The 15,025-nt window shown below is 50.6% G+C and overlaps 2 protein-coding genes across 6 annotated transcripts in view; both read left to right on the top strand.

Annotated features, from left to right (window-relative positions):
* Positions 1-15,025, top strand: part of LOC147230221 (disco-interacting protein 2 homolog C) — a 131,249-nt gene that overhangs the window by 81,050 nt on the left and 35,174 nt on the right. For all 5 annotated transcript variants that reach the window (XM_086153477.1, XM_086153475.1, XM_086153473.1 and 2 more), the window contains exons 5-9: positions 68-418; positions 6,006-6,158; positions 7,411-7,530; positions 7,653-7,850; positions 13,199-13,290. In XM_086153477.1, coding sequence (XP_086009603.1) covers positions 68-418; positions 6,006-6,158; positions 7,411-7,530; positions 7,653-7,850; positions 13,199-13,290 — 914 coding nt within the window. The remainder of the gene's footprint in view (positions 1-67; positions 419-6,005; positions 6,159-7,410; positions 7,531-7,652; positions 7,851-13,198; positions 13,291-15,025) is intronic.
* LOC147230222 (tripartite motif-containing protein 16-like) lies at positions 9,856-11,466 on the top strand. Its single transcript, XM_086154380.1, has one exon. It carries the CDS (start codon positions 9,856-9,858, stop codon positions 11,464-11,466), a length of 1,611 nt encoding a protein of 536 aa, XP_086010506.1.

Raw genomic sequence — 15,025 nt, 5'->3', positions numbered from 1 at the left:
CATCTGTATATTCACATGTAGTATTTTCCATTAATCTCCTGATGTACTTCCTCCATCTTCTCCCCAGACACCTCCTCAGGATCGGAGGGTGAAGGCCAGGGGGACGGTGACGAGGAGGAGGGTGGAGATGGCGAAGAAGAGGACGGAGGGGGCGGTGGCGGGACCTCGTCCAGCCGTGAGGGGAGCATTAGCATGGAGCACTGGATCAGCCGCGCCATCCACGGCACCTCCTCCACCACCAACACCACCTCCTCCACGGCCTCCTCGTCATCCTCGTCCACGCGCAGCGGAGGTAGCGGTGCTGCCGCCGGCCGGCTGGCCGACGTCCTGGCCCAGCATGTGCACATCTCCGCTCACCAGCACCACCTGCGCCACCACCTCCTCCACCACCACCACCACCACCACCACCACAAGACAGGTAGGAGTATGGGTATCGGCCATGTAGGTGTATGCTAAGCTAAGTTCGTGAGTATCTGCAGTACTTCTTGAAGGCCTTTTCTTTATTCACACTGATGGCGGTCCATCCAATAATAAGGATGGAAGTTCCCTGATTGGACAAGATGGTGACGCAAATAAAATCTAATTGTACCAGTGGACGGCTTGAACGGGTTGAACCATTTTTCAGTGACTGGAGGGGCAGGCACAAACACACACACACACACACACACACACACATGCACAAGATCCTTGTGTTGCAACTTCCTGCTTCCATGTTGATTCTGGATCAATCATGTGACCTGCCCTTCCTTCCTTCCTTCCTTCCTTCCTTCCTTCCTTCCTTCCTTCCTGCCTTCCTTTCTTTTGTTCTCCCTTAACCCTTTCCCTCATACATTTTTTCTTTGTTCCTTCCTTTTCTCCCACCTTCTTTCCTCTTCCCTCTCCATCCTTTCTTCCTTCCACCTTTATGTCCTTCCTTCCTTCCTTCCTTCCTTCCTTCCTTCCTTCCTTCCTTCCTTCCTTCCTTCCTTCCTTCGTCATGCCTTTCTTCCTCTATTCCTTCTGTTTCCAATTCTTCCTTTATCGCTTTCTCCCCTCTTCCTTCATCTGGTTTTCCTTCATTCCTTCCTTCTTTTCTTCCCTTCTACCTTCTTTCCTTCCCTCTATCCTTTTGCCTTTCTATCCTTCCTTCCTTTTATTCTACCCTTCATATATTTTTCCTTTGTTTCTTCCTTTTCTCCTACCTGCTTCCCTTCCCTGTCTCCATCCTTTCTTCCTTCTGTCCATGTGTCCTTCCTTCCTTCTTCGAGTCTTTCTTCCTCCATTCCTTCCTTTGTCCTTCTTCCTTCCTTCCTTCCTTCTTCCTTCTTCTTCTGTCCTTCGTTCTTCCTCCTTCCGCCTTCTTGTGTTCCTTGCCTCCAAACAGGACTCCATGTGAAAATGTTTCTTCTTCAGATTTCCAGGAAAATATTGCTAATCCTTATGCAGGCTAATCCAGGACCTTCAAATCCCCTGGTTGTCCCCCACCTTCTGTAGTTTATGGTTTCACCCATTGGTGGGAACCTTTTTGATGGTTTGTTCCTAAAATGGAGCAAACCATCTGCTTTGCTAGCTGACGAATCAGGAACTCAGCTTTTTCTGGGTTTCTGGGTCCAACAGCCAATCACGTCGCGGAAACCACACAACTGGCATGCTCGCCAATCTCGGATCTTCTCAAAGAAGCCGGTACTTCACTTGCCTTCGACGCTGTTGCTGTGGCAATATCGCGGTGGAGTCTGGCTGCATTTCTCTGATCGGGTGGTGAAGGTGAATTTTCCAAGTGATGGTGTAAGCTACAGCCCGGTGATCTGGAAGGGCAAAAGGTCCAGCCTGACGGAACTTCTCAAGATGTCCTCCTTCTCCTCCCTTACATGCAGGCCTTCTCACCCGCCTCTCCTTGAGGAGAAGGAGGGGGAGGAGGAGTTCCTTGGAGAACGGGAACTCTTCGCCGGGATGCTCCGGTAAGTTGTCGGAGCCGGGCTTTTCATCCCGCCATCCCTTGGCCCCATACAGGGATGAAGCTCCGCCCCACCCCTCCTGCTCCTCCTCCATGAAAACCTGTGGCGGCGTGGCTAACCTGGCCAGAAAGTCTCATTGAGCGCTGCCGCAGTTGCATGAAGATGCTGCAGAGACAAAAAGCTTGCGGAGACAACTTTTTTGTATGCCGTGGGTTGTTGATGATCAGGATCAACAACGGTTTTAGATGTTTTCCAAGGGCATGAGAGCCGCCTCCTCCTCCTCTTCCTCTTCGCCGTTGTTTACTGGTTTGGGTAATTGCGCAGCATGCTTTGGTTTTGCGTTGGTCGCCCTGCCCTTCTTGGTGTGAAAGCCACGGGTGGGAAGACAGAGGCCACCTGTCTGCTTCCTCCTTCCTTTCACATCCATATGAAATCCAAGATACCATCTCCAAGAAGGAGTGCAGGCAAGAGGACAAGGAGACTCCACAAAGAAGGGCCTCCCTGTCCAATCAGGGAACTTCTTGCTGTGAGGCGGAAGCGCTAACCTCTGCGCCACCGTGCCACCCATCTGGAATCTCTTGCATCAGTGAAAAGGCCACTCCACCTTTCTGTGCCGCTACAAGTAATTCTCAGACTTTACATCTTGGGCGGTTCAGTTGGTACAAGGTTGGCGGCGTTCCCCGGCAACTCATGTCTGCATGCTGACATGTCCGCTGGAAAGACTCCGAACCCCCGCGGCTGCTTCGGATGTTAAGGCCATTGCCGTGCATGGCTGCTCTGCGAGTGAGTATGTGAGTGGGTGAATGTGATTCAGGGTAAAAGGCTCTAGAAATGGAGACCATCGAAGGACTATCCCATGCTTGTGTTCCGTACGTAAAAGAGGTACATCCCTTTCACGTACTTCCCATGCCTGTTTTACGTCGCTGTGGTTGCGAAGCCATACATCCACTCAAGGGCAGTACAGAACAAATGTGGCAGCAGTGGCGAAGCTACTGATAGCGTACATTCTAAGAAAAAGATGGTGCTGTAGATGGCAGCGGTTTGTGTAGCCATTAAATCCATAACGGATTCTGGATGGAGAATTCTCCTTCCTGGTTGCACCAACGCCATGTTGTCTTCTTCATCTTCGCTGGTTCTCTCGCTGTTCGAACTCGAGCATACCGTGCAACACTGCCACCCCAGGACTTCCAGAGATACGACACTGCAGCGTTAGACTACGGATCTGCATGCAACCCCAAAAATTGAATTGAAATTGACAGACAGAAGCTCGAAGTTGAGCATTAGTGAGCATCAGGAACTCGGCCTGGATGGGCAAACAGCATCACTTTGAGCTTTTGTCTTTATGTCCCTGAATCTCACGTATTTTGGATGTTGGTTCTGGACTTCTGTCCCTCGGACAGCAACTGCCAAATCTGCCTTCAGCTCGGGGGCGGCTTGTTGGCAGTGTCGATTTTTGATTCAGGCACCGAAAGCAAAATGGAAGTGGCGTTTGGGTTCAGGCAAACACAGCTGGCATTCGTTGTTATCGTTAAGAGCGTGTGTTTGAAATGTGAACCTGGGACACAGTGCAGGAACATCTGTCTCCTGATGGAAACTTGGAGATATTATTCACACCGAGACAAACTGTTTGCACGGGGAAGCAGTGACAAAGAGCGCCCGATGGCGGAAAGTCAGGAACATCGACAGGCTGAAGACATCAGGCCCCTCGGCCGGATGCACGACAGCTGAAGGAGATATTTTCAGGCACGATCTGGAAATGTGACCTCTCCTCTCGGGTATCTCGTCCCCCCAGGACACCTTTGTTCCCTCACCTTGCCACGGTGGTAGACAGAACCTGTCTTGTGCCTGAAATTATCTGATCGGTATTTCTGCACTGAAGGAGGCAGCCATTCATCCTCCTCCTCTTCCTCTTCCTCCTCCTTTTTTTCCTTCTCCTCCTCCTCCTCCACTGCAGGAAGGTTGAAGGAAGCAAATGGTCAAAGCGAGGTGTGAGCCAAACCTCTGCGAGACACGGAAACAACGTTTCGGAGCGCGCACGTCTGCTCCAACAGGCGTCCCAGATGTTGCGGCGGCTGGCTAATTAGCATGCCCGCGCCGGGTACTGCAGTATTGATATGCAGTACATGTCTGGATCAAGAATTCTGTTTGGTCTCCCTGGCTTTGCCTCGGTGCGTTGCAGGGATTCATCCCTCCCTCTCTCTCTTCCTCTGTCTCTTGTTCTTCTCTGGAGTCGTTCTCGTGCTTCCAGTTTTCTTTTCTTTTTTTTCCATGGCCGTGAGCAGATTTTCCAAATGGGCGCGTCCCAGGAAAATCGCACAAGTTAAGTCTGTGGAGGGAAGCCCAAAGCTGTATTGGTTGCCGATGGTTGATGCGACAGTGAATGCGTCATAGCTTGGTGTACAATATATATAAGTTAAGATGGTTGCAGTACGGTTCCCTTTCAATATGATTTACCTGTTTTACACCTGAGTGCTAAGCCACTTCCTGATAGCCTGATAGCCCCAAGGATGGCGTTCCTGAACAACCCCCTCCTGCTGGGGTTTTATGTCCCCAGAAATATATACTGCTCAAAAAATTAAAGGGAACACTTGAACAACACAATGTAACTCCAAGTCAATCACACTTCTGTGAAATCATAGTGTCCACTCAGGAAGCAACACAGATTCATTTTGACTTGTTTTAAGGACATTACATCAAAGTTGGATCAGCCTGGAGTGTGTTTTTACACTTTAATTTTGAGTGTGATTCCTAATCCAGACCTCGATGGGTTAATACATTTGATTTCCATTGATAATTTTTGTGTGATTTTGTTGTCAGCACATTCAACTGTGTAAAGAGCAAAGTATTTCATAAGAATATTTCATTCATTTAGATCTAGGATGTGTTTTTTAAGTGTTCCCTTTATTTTTTTGAGCCGTGTATTTGCGATCACTGCACGACCCTGAATAGCAGCTTGCCTCCAGACCAGAGTGACTGTGATGATGATGGTTGAGTGTGTGTGTGTGTGTGTGTGTGTGTGTGTGTGTCGGGGGGGGGGGGGGGGGGGGGGGGGGGGGGGGGGGGGGGGGGGTGATGGCCAGGTGGACTCCCACCGCAGGGGAGCTGAAAGGGGACGCTGTTTAGATTCCACGCACATCTTTTCAAGCTCCCACCACAGGAGGGGAAGCATCCCTTCAGAAAAAAGGGAAGCATCCCTTCTTAATGCTAAAATGTGTTTCTAAATGCTAATTGCTGCTTCATTTATGGAGAGAAGCTGCTCCTCTTTTTAAAACCAACAATTTGTCCCCAACTGGCTTTGAATGACTCTTCTGACACCTCTAACGTTGACTTTCATGCTGTCCGCCGCACCAAATCTCTGCCTTCTCACAGACGATGCTCTCCATCACCGTATCCCACCCACAACAACTTCTCCATCTCTTCATGGATGAGTCAACACCACGTTGGTATCGAACGCTCATCCCGCTTGCTGATAACTCAGATTTATCTAGATTAGTTTTGTTCCTTTTTACGATTGAAGGATTCAGGTCAGCTCTTCACGCAGACTGCGTGCATGTGTCTGTAGTTGTTAAGGCCTCCAGAAAATCCCCAAAGGTGCTGAAGGGGAACAATTTGGTCGGTGATGTCAAGCTAGCATCGTTGCTACCACCAGGGGGTGAATGGCCTCTTCCTATGGAATGTTAGCCGTCGCGGGTTCGCCGTTCCTGCCTGATTTGGCCACGAGAGTTTCCCATCCAGGGCGCAAAGCTAAGCGTGGCATCTTTATAGGGTTCTGCTCTTGGATCTTAAGCAGCACTTCATTTGGTTTTTTGTTCGCTAACTCTGTGCTAGTTGTTACTTCAACCTGTTGCTAAAGTTTTTCTTTAACGTGACAGAGATTAAGCAGTACCTCCAGTTGAGAACAAACGGAAAATTCTCTTACAAGCTCTCAGTGCTGCACCACTTGCTTCTGCAAAAGTCCCAATCCTGATCATCCAGACCTGGATGGATAGAGTTGTTGTTGCAGTCTCTATCGGGTTCACGGGTGCGAGTCAAGATTCTAACCCGGCCTTGCCCTGTTGTGTTCCACCTTAGAAAACCACTCCGCCCCTCCAGATGTTACCGGCTACACCGCCAACGCCTCCGCCGCCGACGGGATCCAGGTGGAGCGGGCGCCCGGCGGCAGTACAGCAGCCCAGAGGCAGACGCCAAAGTACGGCAATGCTGAGCTGATGGAGACCGGAGACGGTGAGTTGTATGCCGGGATGCGGCGTGCAGATGTATCTCACTTCCAGAAGATTCAGTATGTCCTAATATCGAAAGCCATAATATCGATAATATTGAAAGAGAATCCTTCCCCTTTTGGTTAATGGACCCATTTTAATGAACACTACCTTGAGAGGGGATGGTTCACCCTGGACCGTTTGATCGCAGGGCCACATATAGAAACATACAGCTATTCACCCTCTTGTTCACGCCTCTGGACAATGTAGGGTCTCCGTTGACCCTTCTACATGTTTGGACTGTGGGAGCAAACCGGAGAGGCCAGAGGGAACACATGCAGACATGAGTAGAACATGGGGGATTCCATTCAGAGTGGAACCCCCTGCCGGAATTGAACCAGGAACCTCCCTTATTGTTTGTGGTACATAAAGTTCTGATGGACTAATCAGCTTCTGTGTTCCACCTTCCCAGACAAGGTGATCAAGGTGTACAAGGTGATCCTTCCACTGCATTTAGCTTGGCGAACTCCTGACCTTCATAGTCATACCGTGTCAAAGTGCAGCGGTTTGTACTCATAGCAACAAGGTTCCCAATTCCATTCCAACTTGGCCCTGCCTACCTCTCTGGGTTCTCCCCAGATTCCCTATTTTCCTCCCCCAAGTCAGTTGGTTGAAGACTCTAAATTGTCCTTAGGTGTGAATGAGAGAGTGAATGTCTGGGCGTCTCTGGATGCGGTCCCTGTGATTGACAGCTAACCATGTCCGGTTTAAACCTCGCCTCATGTTACAATCTTCTGCTCGCGTTGTCTCCAGCCACCCCCACAACCCCGTGAGCGAGGTAATGATGGGTTCCACACCCACTAAACTCATTTTCCGCAGCAAGTCTGTCAACTCGCTGCGGGGCCGGGATAAGTTACCAACACCGCATGGAGTTTAAAATAAAGCTCTGAGGAGTCGGAACCTCTCGTTCTATTCTGGTCCGTCAGCTGTGTTTACATCTCCTCGACCTCCATGGAGGTTCCATCTTGGTGTTACGACTTGAATGTTCTGGTTTTGACCATCGCCATCAGACTCTTCGTTTGGTATTTTTTTGCACTCACCAATTAGACCACACCCCTGGTGACACTTGATTTTCAAACCGGACACGGTTGATGAGGCGCTCCTTCAGTCGAGGAAGCTCCCGTTTGGTGGCCGTCACGAGAACCTTGCAGAGCGCTAAACAAGTGTGTGTATGTGTGTTTGCCTCCTTGGGTTTGCAATCCATCCCCCCACTGCAGGCGTCCCGGTCAGCAGCAGAGTCTCAGCCAAAATCCAGCAGCTCGTCAACACTCTGAAGAGACCCAAACGGCCCCCGCTCAGGGAGTTCTTCGTGGACGACTTTGAAGAGCTCCTGGAAGGTCAGCCTTCACCGGTTCTGTTTTCAAATAGTGTATTTGGACAAAGTGCACATCTCTGTGGAATAAAACTGAAGCATACCAATGAGTAGTACAAGTCAAGTAATGGGTCTATTGCCCTACAGTCCAGCAGCCAGACCCCAACCTGCCCAAAGCCGAGGGGGCCCAGATGGTGGCCATGCGAGGCGAGCAGCTGGGCGTGGTGACCAACTGGCCGCCATCCCTGGAGGCGGCGCTGCAGAGGTGGGGCACCATCTCTCCCAAGGCCCCCTGCCTCACCACCATGGACACCAACGGGAAGCCGCTCTACGTGCTCACCTATGGTAAGCTGATCGCAGGGATGGTTGTACCTGCCAATCAGAGGGCCACATGTACATACAACCATTCACTCACTCTTTCACATCATTTATGCATACAACTACTCACCCCCTCATTCACATGTCTGGAGAATGTTGGGTCTCAAGTGAACCCTTCGCATGTTTTTGGACTTTTTTGAAACTGGAGAACCCTGAGGAACCCCATGCAGACACAGGGAGAAAATGGAGGCCCCACCGTGAGCATCCAACCGTGGACCTTCTCCCTGTGAGGTGGAAGCGCTTACCGCTGCGCCGCCGTTCTGTTCGTTGGGTGTTGCCTTTGTTTTCTCTGCCTCGTCAAAATAACCAAGAAGTGTTCCAAGATGGTCGGAGGCGTGCAGAAGCAGATTTTATTCTGAAATTCCTCTGTTAATGTTTTCATTCACACATTTCATACTGAGAGCATGCAGGGAAAGGAATCGAGAAGCTGTGATTGGAAGCGAAGCTGGTCTCGGCGCCCTCACGCTGATTATCGATCCCCGAATTTTCTGGGAAAACCCAGAAATGACTCCACGAGCAAAAACTTTCTCCAAGTTTGTGCGCGCGTGCACGTGTGTGTGTGTGTGTGTGTGTGATTTTCAAGGCGTTAGATGGCTGTGATGATGATGAGGCGATATGAGCGCTCACCAGACTGTGAAATGTTTTCTGCCAGCACTCAGGGAGTCCTCTGCTGGAGAGCCGACGACGTGGTGGTGAGATGGAGTGTGTGTGTTGTGTGTGTGTGTGTGTATGTGTGTGTGCAGTGCTGAATCTAAATCTCAATCTCCACATCTCCGCCATCTTTCATTCCTGTGGCGTATTCCCTTTGATGTAGGCCGACAAGGACAAACTTGTTTTGTTTCCTCTTGTCGAAGCATCCTGGCCCCCTCCCCCCTGGCAGGATCCACGATACCAAACTCTCCCTCTGTCCCTAAACTCAACTCCGACAACGCCGCACTGCAGATAACCCCCCGAGAAACTGGCAGGCAAGAGACAGATACATGAAAGGTTTGAAGATTGTGCCCCCAGGATCGTCGGACATCCAGCAGAACAAACCAACCCAAGTTCAGTCTCGTCTCTGATCCGGCTGCTTGAACTTTTAACTCCCGAATCTTTGGCTCATGAAGGTTCTCAGCCATCAGGGTTCAGGATCCTCAATAAACTTGTGAGACAATTAAAGCCCATTTATCGGGTGGGAACTTCTAGATTCACGGAAGGCTCATCCCTTGTCAGGTGGATGGCCGTCACAGGTGTCGGGACAAGCTCCACCTCCGGAGCAGGACATGTATTCTTTGAGAAATCTTTAGTCCTTCTGCGCTCTGGTTGAGGAAGGGGGTTATGCAGCTGAGTGAGGCCTTATTGAGAACCAGCACTTTGGATGCTGAGCCTGCACCCGCCCTCCATTCTGTGACATCGGATCGGTGAAGCTACTGCCCCTCTTGCTAAGGGCATACTCAGGGCATACTGATTGGTGAAGCTACTGAGGGCATACTTACTCCTATTCCTACTCAGGGCATACTTCTGGTATGGCCTGAAGCCAGGATGGACCGGAGATGATTTTTTTGGAAGGATGTTGGCAGTGACCTTGCAACATAGTTCAGGGAACCGGTCCTGCGGCACTATGCGAGAATCTGAATGGGAGTGAGGTAGTGAGGTAGGCCATGAGCAGCTTTGCTCCAAACTCATAGTGAGTCCAAATTGCTTGGGGGGTTGACCCCCCTTCAACAGAGACTCCACTCAAGCCAAAGGCTCTCAGAATTATTTTACCACCTTTTGACAAAACTCCAAAAAGGAACTAACTTTCCTGTCAACAAAGATGACTCTTTAAGAATCAAAAATTTCCTGCTATAAAGCTCCACCCCCTGCAGGTGTTTCCTTGTCCAGGGCCAGTAATGGGTGGAGCCGGCATGTCCTGATTGTACACGAGCCTTCAGGTCAGCCCAGCTCTAACGTTGGGTGAAACTCGAACCAGTTAACGCTGCCATGAGATGAGATGGCAGAGAAAGAGCTTCAGCCAGATGCCAGAGGTTCACAGTGCTCCATCTGTCAGGATCTCGTGAAGGAGCCGCTGACTCTCCCCTGCAAGCACAACTTCTGCCCAGAGTGCATCAAGGTCTACATCGGTGGGAAACGAGGCGACAGCTGCCCCCAGTGCGATCGAATGTCTCGACAGGAAGAGGGAAACACAGGTGAAAAGGAGGACAGGCGGACTTACCTCCAGGCTGGATGTGAAGACGTGGTTTGTGATTATTGCGGGGATTTGAATGTGAAAGCCGTCATGTCCTGCCTGGATTGTGTCCTCTCCTACTGCCGGGAACACTTGCAGCATCACTATGCTGTCCCCCGGCTAAAGCGGCACAGGCTGGTCAACCCTGCCGGGAGACTCCAGGAGAACATCTGCTCCCATCATGAGCAGATCGTGAGCATGTTCTGCCGGACAGATCGGGAGCTGATCTGTTCTCTCTGCGCCCTGAACGAACACAAGGATCACAATATCGTTTCAACGGCAGTGGAATGGAGCGAGAGGCAGAAGGAGCAGGAGGCGAGTCTGCGGGAAGTCCAGCAGAGACTCCTTGAAAGAGAGCGAGAGGTGAAGGAGCTTCAGCAGGAGGCGAGGGCCATTGATATATCCGCCGATGCCACGGTGTTGGAAAGTGACTTGATCCTCACTGAGCTGATGGGCCTCCTGGAGGAGCGGCGCTCTGAGCTGAAGGTGCACATCAGATCCCAGCAGGAGGCAGAGGTGAGCCGGGTCAAGGAGCTCCAGGAGAAGCTGGAGCAGGAGATGGCCGAGCTGAAGAGCAGAGAGGCTGAGCTGATACGTCTATCCAACACCCGGGATAGTGTCCAGTTCCTGCTGTATCACGCCTCACTGTCAGAGCTTGGGCCGCCGGTCGACTCATCCGGTATCAAAACCCGCCCTCTGCGCTACTTCGAAGGCATGACAGTGGCTTTGTCCGAGACCAGAGCTGAGCTGGAGGACATCCTGCGAGACAAGTGGGCGAACATCTCCCTGATCCAGGCGGATGTTTTACTGCCAAGGCCAGAGCCTGAGACCAGAGACGGATTTCTAAGGTACGCCTGCGAAGTCACCCTGGACCCCGACAACGCCCACGTGAACCTGCTCCTGTCCGAAGGGAACAGGAAAGCCATGCTAATGAGAAAAAGCCAGTTAGATCTGACACATGCATACCGGTTCGTGGACTCAGCCCAGGCCCTGAGCAGAGAGGGTCTGACAAGCAGCTGCTACTGGGAGGTGGAGTTCAGAGGCCGAGGAGTCGCGGTAGCAGTGGCGTACAGGAGTACCTCTGTGCTGAAAGGGAAGGAGTCCAGGTTCGGATTCAATGACAGATCCTGGGCTTTGTACTGTGACCAGCAAAGCTACGTATTTTGGCACAACCGGGTCCCGACCGTCATCTCGGCCCCCGAGTCCTCCAAACTCGGGGTGTACCTGAACCACCCGGCAGGTGTCCTCTCCTTCTACAGCATCTCCAATACCATGACCCTCTTGCACCGGGTTCAAGCCGCGTTTACCCGGCCGCTGCACGCCGGACTGGGATTCGACTGCTACGGAGACAGTGCTAAGTTCAGTCAGATGAAGTGATCCAGGGAGTTTCATGCTCCTGCTCCTCAGAGGAGAAGGCTCCTTGCAGGAATCTACCCACCTGTTACCCCTCCATTGTCCTCTTGCAAAGGGGGACTGCTGTCTGCTGGATGGTATTATCCACCTTAGAAAGGTCTTATCTCACCGATAGCAGAGGCTCATTATTCTGTTTCACCGCCGATCTGCGATTCTATTTACGTGCCTGTAATTAATAATTAAATTGGAGGCACTGAACCGGACCCCAATAAATACAACCACGCGAATCCAATTTGCCGAATGGAGATGATAACGACGTGAAGGATCAACCTGGCTGTACATCTTCAGAAGTTGAGAGCCCAAATCCCCGTTTGGTTGTATCCTGGCAATTGGATTTCTTCTCTCATAGACGTTTCACCTCTCATCTGAGAGGCTTCTTTTCTTCTTCTAGACCACAGGACCACAGTTTCCGAGATACAACTACTCATCCGACTCATCAGCCCAGACAAATACAAAAGCCCGGTTTAGTGCCGAGGGAGGGGGGGGGATTCGCAGCACGTCGTCCATGCGTTATATCTGCATCTGCCGGCATGCCTCGGGAAAACAAGGCAGAAAAAGATGATTTTATTGTTTGGGAGCTAACGCTGGTAATCATCAGCACGAGCTTGATGGTACTCTGGATGTATGCTTGGGTGGGGTTCAAAGGAACACTTGCCCCTTTCTGGTACTGCCTGGATGAGCCTCTGAGTGAGCGCCCGGGAACTGCTTCTTGTCAAGATGCCCAAGTGTTTGCCTGTAATTAGCGTGGACTGGAGCACTAGTGCACCCGCTAGTTTTGCGGTCGTTCTTTTAGCCCTGATTTTCCACTGGACCGTTTTTTTTGGGAGTTCGCGAACTGAATCCCCAGCTTTCGAATGCCGGTGCCTTGCCTTGATGCAGCCCGGGAGCTGGAAACTACCATCAGGACGCTTTGCAGCGCTCAGACAACATCAAAACAGGCACCCTCTGTCCATTCCCATCTTTGAGCAAAGGGGGAATACAACAAATATCTGTAACAGCAATCTGCAATAAATCATCAGTTGAAAGTATCTCGCTAATAATTCATTCATTCATTAGCCAGAGCCTATCATAGCTGTCATTGGAGAGGCGGGGTTCACCCTGGATTGGCCAATCAGAGAGGCATGCAAGTATTCACCCTCTCATTGATGTCATATAGAGATGTACAGTGCATTCACCCTCTCATTCATACATAACATGAGACCATTCAGTCATACATTCACACGTCTGGGCAATGTAGGGTCTCCAATGAACCTGCATATGTTCGGACCATGGCAGGAACTCCAAGGAGGAGAACAGACTCCCCAGAGAAAAGCCCCCTGTAGGGGGACAACTGGGGACCTTCTTGCTGCTGTGGCTGGGCTTGGTTGTGGAGCTCGGCTCTAGAAGCTTCTCCAAGGAAATCCAAAATGTTTGTACACGTCGGCTTAAGTTTTCGCCCTCCACTCCCCCCACCCCGAGCGCTGGCTATTTCCTGTGTTTGGACGTCCATGATGTCACCGTTTGTTCTCATGCACTAAGAAAAGCGTTTCATCTTCTCGCCTTTCATCTCTGGAAAGGTTAGCCAGAGAGCTAGCATGTTTTTTTTTTCCTCTCTTTCCACTCTTTCCTGTTTTTCCTCCCCTCCGCTCCGTCTCCTTGACCTCAGCTGTGCTCCTGTCAAATTCTCTGCGTTGAGCTTACTTTCCTTGTTTTGCAGGCAAGCTGTGGTCCAGGAGCGTCAAAGTGGCCTACAACCTGCTGCACAAACTAGGAACCAAACAGGAGCCGCTGGTCAGACCCGGAGACCGGGTGAGTGCCGGCGGCCAATCAGACAAAGCCCAGTAGCCTCAGGAAGACCAGGGTCTGGTTGTCACCGCAGACCTTTTGGTTGTTGATTGGTCTTGACGACATCCAAACAGACTCAGTTGTGAAGTATCTGCAGTTCCCTTGACGTCATCCGAAGTTCCCCTGGTGTTTTCTCTATTGCACCAAGAACTGGTTTCAGGCTGGATGACTTTTTCTGGGGCCTGCCTTGAAGGTGCGGCTGATGAGTATGAGGAAATGGAAAGGTATGATAAGCAGGAAGTGTTTTTTGGGGGGTCTTTTTAGAAGCTCGTGAGCTTTTATTTGAGGTTGATGGGTGTCTTGGGATGGGTAGCGGCTCGGTATCTCACAAAGGTGCGGGAAGCGCGAACTTCACGTTCCCCATCCGTCCTGCGCCGTCACCAGCTCCTGGTCTCAGTCTCTTCCAGTTGGAATGTACCAAAGCAGGAGGAGACGGGGGGGGTTCATATGTCACATGTTTCCACTATCGTTCAACACCCACAGTGTCTGGTCTGGATGTGTGTTTTCATGCGTCTGGCCGGAAGGGTGTGTATTTTAATTACAGGCCAACCCCCCCCCCCTCTTTTTTTCCTTGTTTTTACTCCCAAAGTGTGAATCTACAACTGAAATTACAGTGTTTTTGTTTTTTTTTATTTTTTTTTATAGAATCTGTCTCGCGGGAAGATTTAAGAACTGGGTTTTTTACCAGGAGAGGCTTAATTACGGCCAGAAATATCACACAGATGAGGTTATTGTCCGCACTGAGTTATTTTGAAAAAAAAAAACTCCAACTTTTGTAGTTTTTGCAGGAGTATCCAAAGCATTGCTAGCGTTACTTGGTTGTTATGGCCAGTCTAATTGTCATGCACGTGTTCTGTGTCGCAAATTAACTGCGGCCAATCACCGCGGGCCGACTTCTAGAAAGGCTGACATGACCGTTCAAGATGGCCGCTGACGTGCAGCGCGCCAAGGGGAAACGCCTGTGGCGAGAAAGGCCGACGCCGTATGGGTGTTCAGGTTAAATGCCGTGAGGGGGTTGGTTTGCTGACATCCGAGTCAACCTCCCCTTTCTGAGCCACGGGTATTTATCGCCATTTTGAAGCCAGTAAAACTTTAATTCCGTCTTCGTTGATTTGTGCTTTCACTCAGTGTTTTGGTTTTTTTTGGCCCAAACAAATGAGGTCGGTCATTATGCAGATGATGAACTGAAATATGTTGCAAAACCGGAGAGGAGCTGGCAGCCCCGGTCATTTCCTGCTAGAAGTTTTGATGAGTCAACACATGCTCCGTCATGCTTTGCCACCCTGGCGGTAGCGGAATTGTTTACAAAATACTTCGCATAGCAGTGATTTGCAGGAAGTGCACCCAGAACAATGGGTGTGTGACTCTTTCATGCTGTCCACCAGCGATATCTTCACATTGAAACACGCAAAGTAATGTCAGGGATGAAACCCGATCCCCGTCCAATGAGATCGGCCTGCCATCACACCACTCAGGTTGGCTCAGGTGCACTTAGCTTGCAACCCCTAGACCGCGACACAAACACAAACACACACACGCACTCACACACACACACACAAATACGTGAACGCATGCACAAGTCCACTATATGGAAGCTCTTAAAAAGCACTTAAGCCAAGGTTCCTCTGGTGTCCACAGAGGCGGAGCTAACGCATGATCAACCGATTAACCCATTCATGTATCGTTCATTAATCCATCC

This window comes from Fistularia commersonii, chromosome 10 (assembly GCF_037954325.1).
Source record: "Fistularia commersonii isolate RoL2024-O1a breed Wild chromosome 10, RoL_Fcom_v1.0, whole genome shotgun sequence".
Taxonomy (NCBI): Eukaryota; Metazoa; Chordata; class Actinopteri; order Syngnathiformes; family Fistulariidae; genus Fistularia; species Fistularia commersonii.
This window is presented reverse-complemented; position numbering and strand designations above follow the sequence as displayed.

What these genes read in the sequence shown, in the direction of transcription:
- LOC147230222 (XM_086154380.1), top strand. Translation starts at nt 9,856, where the DNA reads ATGGCAGAGAAAGAGCTTCAGCCAGATGCCAGAGGTTCACAGTGCTCC.